Source organism: Anguilla rostrata, chromosome 2 (genome assembly GCF_018555375.3).
Source record: "Anguilla rostrata isolate EN2019 chromosome 2, ASM1855537v3, whole genome shotgun sequence".
Classification (NCBI taxonomy): domain Eukaryota; kingdom Metazoa; phylum Chordata; class Actinopteri; order Anguilliformes; family Anguillidae; genus Anguilla; species Anguilla rostrata.
Window position 1 is genome coordinate 63,436,434 of NC_057934.1, and position 5,400 is coordinate 63,441,833.

The window sequence follows — 5,400 nt, forward strand, 5'->3', positions numbered from 1 at the left end:
CCTGGGAAGCGTCCAAGGAGCAGCTAGTTTCCTATGTTCACCTGAGGTAGGTTTCCTACATCGGAGGCAGTGTTCCCAAAAAACAAAGATTTTTCTATAGGACCACCATACTATAGTATTGTGCCAGGCTCCATAGAAATGTGTAATTTCTTTACATTACATTACATTATTACATTACATTATAGGCATTTAGCAGACGCTCTTATCCAGAGCGACGTACAACAAGTGCATAGGTGCATCTTTAGCTTGATTTGCTTGATTTCAGACACATAATATTGGCTACAGGTTAATTGCCATTAGGCACCAGTACACACTTTTAGTAATGCATGATGAAAAAATAATTCTAACTGTTGTAATCAGTAGAAATATATGAATTATATCATTTGGCTGTGAAGACATTTTAAGTGGCATGATCATGTCTCTGATTTTCCCACTCCTTTGTAAGGATCCGTAAAAGGGGCAGCATTAAGACTCAATTCTGCTCAGTTAATTAAACCCAAAACCACTATGAACACCTCTGTAATCAACTCCATCCTACCACTCAACCACACCTCTTCGGACTCCGGTCTCCCGCCCTGGTACGAGTTAGACGTGTGCAAAGAGGTGCCTGGTGGGTTTGTGTTCTACTACCTAGTCAAGGTCTTTAACCTGGTGGTGGGCTTTCCTGCCAACATCATTGCAATGTGGCAGATGGCCAAGAAGAAGAGTGACTCCTCCACCTCCGACATCTTCATCTTCAACCTGGCCATCTCCGATGCCTACTTCTGCCTGATGACCCCCATTGATCTGGTAAACCGCCTATTGCTCAGCGACAAGCATATATGGTACTTCCAGCGCTTCGCCTACGGGATCAAGGACACCACCCCGCTCTTCCTCACTTGCATTTGCCTGGACCGCTACATGGCTGTGGTCCACCCCATTGTGTTCACCGGCATCAGGGACAACAAGATCAGGGTGGCCGTAATCATGCTTGTGTGGGGGCTCATGCTGGCCTATGCCCTCACCAAGTCCATCGCAGGGGCGGACAGCGCGGTCAATGTCTTCACTGGGCTGATCCTGACTGCCTTCATCATAATGGTCTTCTGTAACTTCTCGATCATCTGGATTCTGAGGAAGTCGGTCATGGGCAAAGAGAAGATGCACCCCATGAAGAAGAAAGCCTTCAGAACAGTGGTCATCACCCTGGCCATCATCGTCTTTAACTACCTGCCCCCAGTGGCTCTTTTTCCTTTCACAGCCTACTACAGCTTCGTGGAATTCAAGTGTCAGATCAGCATTACTGTCTACTCCATCATGGACCTCAGCTCCAGTATCGAACCCCTGCTGTACATGTCCAAGATGAAGCGGCCCCCCTGCCTCGCCAACCTCCCCTGCAGCTGCTGCCAAAGCCCTTCCGAAGAGTCGCATGATGTAAGCACATGAGCCGCACCCACGTATCTGGTCTGTATTAGGTTGCTTCTAAATAGAGTCATTAACCAAAAAAGAACGTTTGACTGAGAGGCTAATGGTTTGGATATGTTTGCAAGAAATATGTTTGACAGATAAAATAACCTGCAATTTGTGTTTGGTTTAAATGTAAGCTAATTAGGGATGGGACAACAATCCCTTAGGTATTTAATCATCATACATTTTGTATGTTTACTCCCATACGCAATGCTAACATTCTGCAAGCAAATAGAGAATTAAATTATTTTAGAAGGCAAAAATGATAATGCACAGCCAAATATTGACTTATAAATTGGCCTAAATACAGCTCTTTGCAACGCATTTTAAGTTGAAATTGGTGAAATGTGTTCAAATGCATTATAAATAGCTGCATGTAGACCTAGAAGACTATCTTCTTGTTCTCAGATTTCTCTCTGGTGCCATTATTATTTAGCATCTATTAAGATAAGTAGAATATCTACCACTTTCTAGGTTATAATTCTGGGCCCTTTTGGATGCCCTCTTTCCACATGGTTTTATAAATGATTATTTCATAATTTTGCATTACTTAGTTATAAGCTGACCAGAATGTACACATTTTATTTCTGAATAAGCTGCAAAATAATTGTTTTGATAGGAGCAGGCCGAAATGCTGCTCGTTATTTTGCTGAAAAAAAACTCCTTTAGGCTTGTTAAAACTAGTTATGTACATGGCCAAAATTTTAACATTTAAAAATATTATTATTATTATTATTATTATTATTATTCTTACTATTATTATTATTTTAAAGGTCATTTAAGAATGTTTTCGACTTTCAGCTAATCGTACTATGGAATTTTAATATGGGCAAATGCTTAACTGTAATAGCATATCAATAGAACTTAACGATCACTTTACAGAGGAGGCGGTGATGAGGCTCCAACTGAATTGGGAAAATTTACGGAATGATGCAAGCTTTATTCCTGTGCTTTACAGACCTGGGTCAAATACAGATACTAATCAAATCATTTTCATTCAAAATATTTGGGGTTTTTTGCATTTCAGTTATTTGCAAATAAACCGAAAAGGCCAATTCCTTTTATTTGAGGTATGAGAGAGTCACCATAAATGTAACACTGAATAAATGTAACACGTTATGTATGTAAACGTAATTTACAATGCAGCTATCGTAGCCATTTCAGGCTTGTACATGTGCGATACAGTCCTCTACCACCCTACAAAAGGAACAGAGCAATGTGATAATCTTTGCGGGATATATTTCCAATAAACTGTTTTTTGAGAAAGCTAAGTAAAAACTGGAGTAATTTTCAGGTATAAAGCTTTATTTTTATTTACAATAAATCATATCATACACCATAAATGTGTGTAATATTCATTAAAAATGTTAATTTTACTCATCAACGTGTCTGACGTTTTAAATTAATTCAGTGATGTATGTTAAATGTGTACAGCTAATTTGCTTGCTACGTTGACATAGCCTCATCCTCTGAGTGCTCCAAGTGATTAGGAAAAGAAACAGCCACCTGATCACGGGCATTCATAATAAGCACAAACAGATTGGTCTGTATGGTAGGCCGTTTGCTTTGTAAAAGCTTACCTGGGTGTTAAGAAATTAAACAAAAGCAGCTTTCCTCATCGATTTGGACGTTACCAGAACTCACTTTACGGTAAGTTACCAACTTGGTAGTGTGTCAATGTTTACGCAGTGTTTTTTCAAATATAAAGCCCCGTGCTTCATAATCTGAGGATGGGGCTGGTCTCACATTACCATTGTAAATGCACTTCCTTGATTAACATTTGTATGTGCAAAATAAATTTAAAAAAATAATAAATAAACCCGCATACGCACATCATAAGGCGTTTTCGTTTACTGTTACTGTTATACCGTACCTCTGTTACAGTAACACCAATTAGGTGGTATGAATGTGACATCGTACTTTGGTTTTATTTGTATCCGACTCCATTAGGTTATTAATTAGTGTTCTTATTAACTCGACCTAAATTTCATTAGCCTTCTTAAGGACTGTGGTAAACCCATTTTTATTTCCGGTACAATTACCTCTCTCGGATGAGGAATACAGTTTTAGTAGAATTCTTAGTCTCCACACGAGGCAACAAACTGTATGCAGCTCTCATAACAAGTTATTTATTTATTATGCAGCTATTTGTTATTTTTATCATTTTTATTGAGAATTTGAATATCTTCTGGGAGCGCGTATACATTTTTCAAACCATGGGGTGCTCGCGATTTAACAGCAAACATTTTTTATTCAATTAATTCCGCCTCACACAAATGACTCTTATACCGCCACAATTTGGTCCTCATCATCTGTGACCAATTGGAGCTAGTTAACTCCTGTCATATCCCAGTTTTTGTCTCTGTTAGACCTCCTTCTCTTCCAAATGCCGTTAACCGTAGGCTAACCAGGAGTGATACAAGGGCACACAGGGGAGGTCGTGCCATGAGTCTGGTCAAAATTCCCATTTTAGAATTACATGTGGTGTGCCTCAAGGTTCAATATTAGGCCCCATTATTTTCAGCCTGTAGATGCTCTCACTAGGGACCATCATTTGTAAACATGGCACCAGCTTCCATTTCTATGCTGATGGTATCCAACTTTGTATATCTGTCATGCCCAATGATTCAGCTGTGATTGGTAGACTAACCAGCTGTATCACGGACATTATTGCTTAGAGGGCACATAACGTCCTTCAGTTAAACAAGGACAAAACTGAAATATTGACATTTGGACCCAAGAAAATAATGTCATAATTTAAGCCATTATGACAAAACATCAAAACGCACGCTAAAAACCTAGGTGTTAACTTTGACAGTGATCTGTGTTTTGAGCCACATATTCAGAATGTGACCAAAACTTTCTTTTACCACTTGAGAAACATTGCTAAAGTCAGACCTGTTCTCACTCAATGTAAAACAGAGAAGCTATTGCATGTTTTTGATACTAGCGGTTTTGACTAGTAACACACTATTCTCTGGGCTTCCTAAAAAGGCATTAGGTCAGTTACACATCATTCAGAATGCTGTTGCTTGAATCTTAACTAAAACCAGGAAGAAAAAATTCACATTACACCTTTTTGAAAGACACTTACACTGGTTACTTGTTAGTTTTAGAACTGATTTTAAGATTCTTTTATTCGTTTTTTAATCTGCCCATGGACTTGTCCCTGAATATATTACTGATCTGCTTCCTAAATTTGTTCTGAGCAAAGCCCTCAGATCTTCTGACTCCTGTTAATAATTCCTAAGTCCAGGACTAAAACCTACAATACAAACCTACTTTAACGAAAACTCAAGACCCACCTTTTTAGCCTTGCTTTTACCTTGGATCATAAATACACCTAAGATGGTTAACATGACTGCTCAATGTCCCTGTGAATAAACCTAAGTTGGTTCACACTGATAAATGAGCATAGCATGGGTACAAATGTAACGGAAACACAAGAAAAATACTAAACATAGTGGATTGATACTGACTGAAAATGTACACAGCCTAGCAAACATATTAGTATATTAATATATAAAGTATATTTAGTGTGTATTTAGTCAATGCACTGGTCTGTTAAATAAATATTGCTGATTTCAGTACATGCTATAGCCTTTTGTGCTGTTATGTCCTCTTCTGGTGAATGCTTTTCATGATTCTGTAAGGTTGGGGCTGGCGAGCAACGTCAGAAGCGGACAATAAATCAACGGGGAGTCTAAAAGCTGACTGCAAACAGCAGTCAACCACTGAGCGAGGTAGGAGAAAGGAAAAAGGGGAATAAACCCAGGCAAAAGGCCAAACAAAAGGCAATCCTCAAAAACAGGACGAAAGTCTCTTGACTGAGAACCAAAAACAACACACGCCTAGGTATGTAAGATCTCTCAGCTCAAGCCTGAAACTAGCTGGAGATAATACACAAATACCTTCTATGAAAAGTGACAACTCTCAAGTGCCCCGGTTGCTATGTGT

General features: G+C 39.0%; 1 protein-coding gene across 1 annotated transcript; it reads left to right on the forward strand.

The window, feature by feature from the left end:
• The first annotated feature begins 400 nt into the window (after window positions 1–400).
• LOC135249527 (P2Y purinoceptor 1-like) lies at window positions 401–1,425 on the forward strand. The gene has a single exon (XM_064325142.1). It carries the CDS (start codon window positions 508–510, stop codon window positions 1,420–1,422), a length of 915 nt encoding a protein of 304 aa, XP_064181212.1. The 5' UTR covers window positions 401–507; the 3' UTR covers window positions 1,423–1,425.
• The last annotated feature ends 3,975 nt before the right edge of the window (window positions 1,426–5,400 follow it).

Excerpts from the sequence above, each read along its gene's own strand:
- LOC135249527 (XM_064325142.1), top strand. The coding sequence starts at position 508 with ATGAACACCTCTGTAATCAACTCCATCCTACCACTCAACCACACCTCT.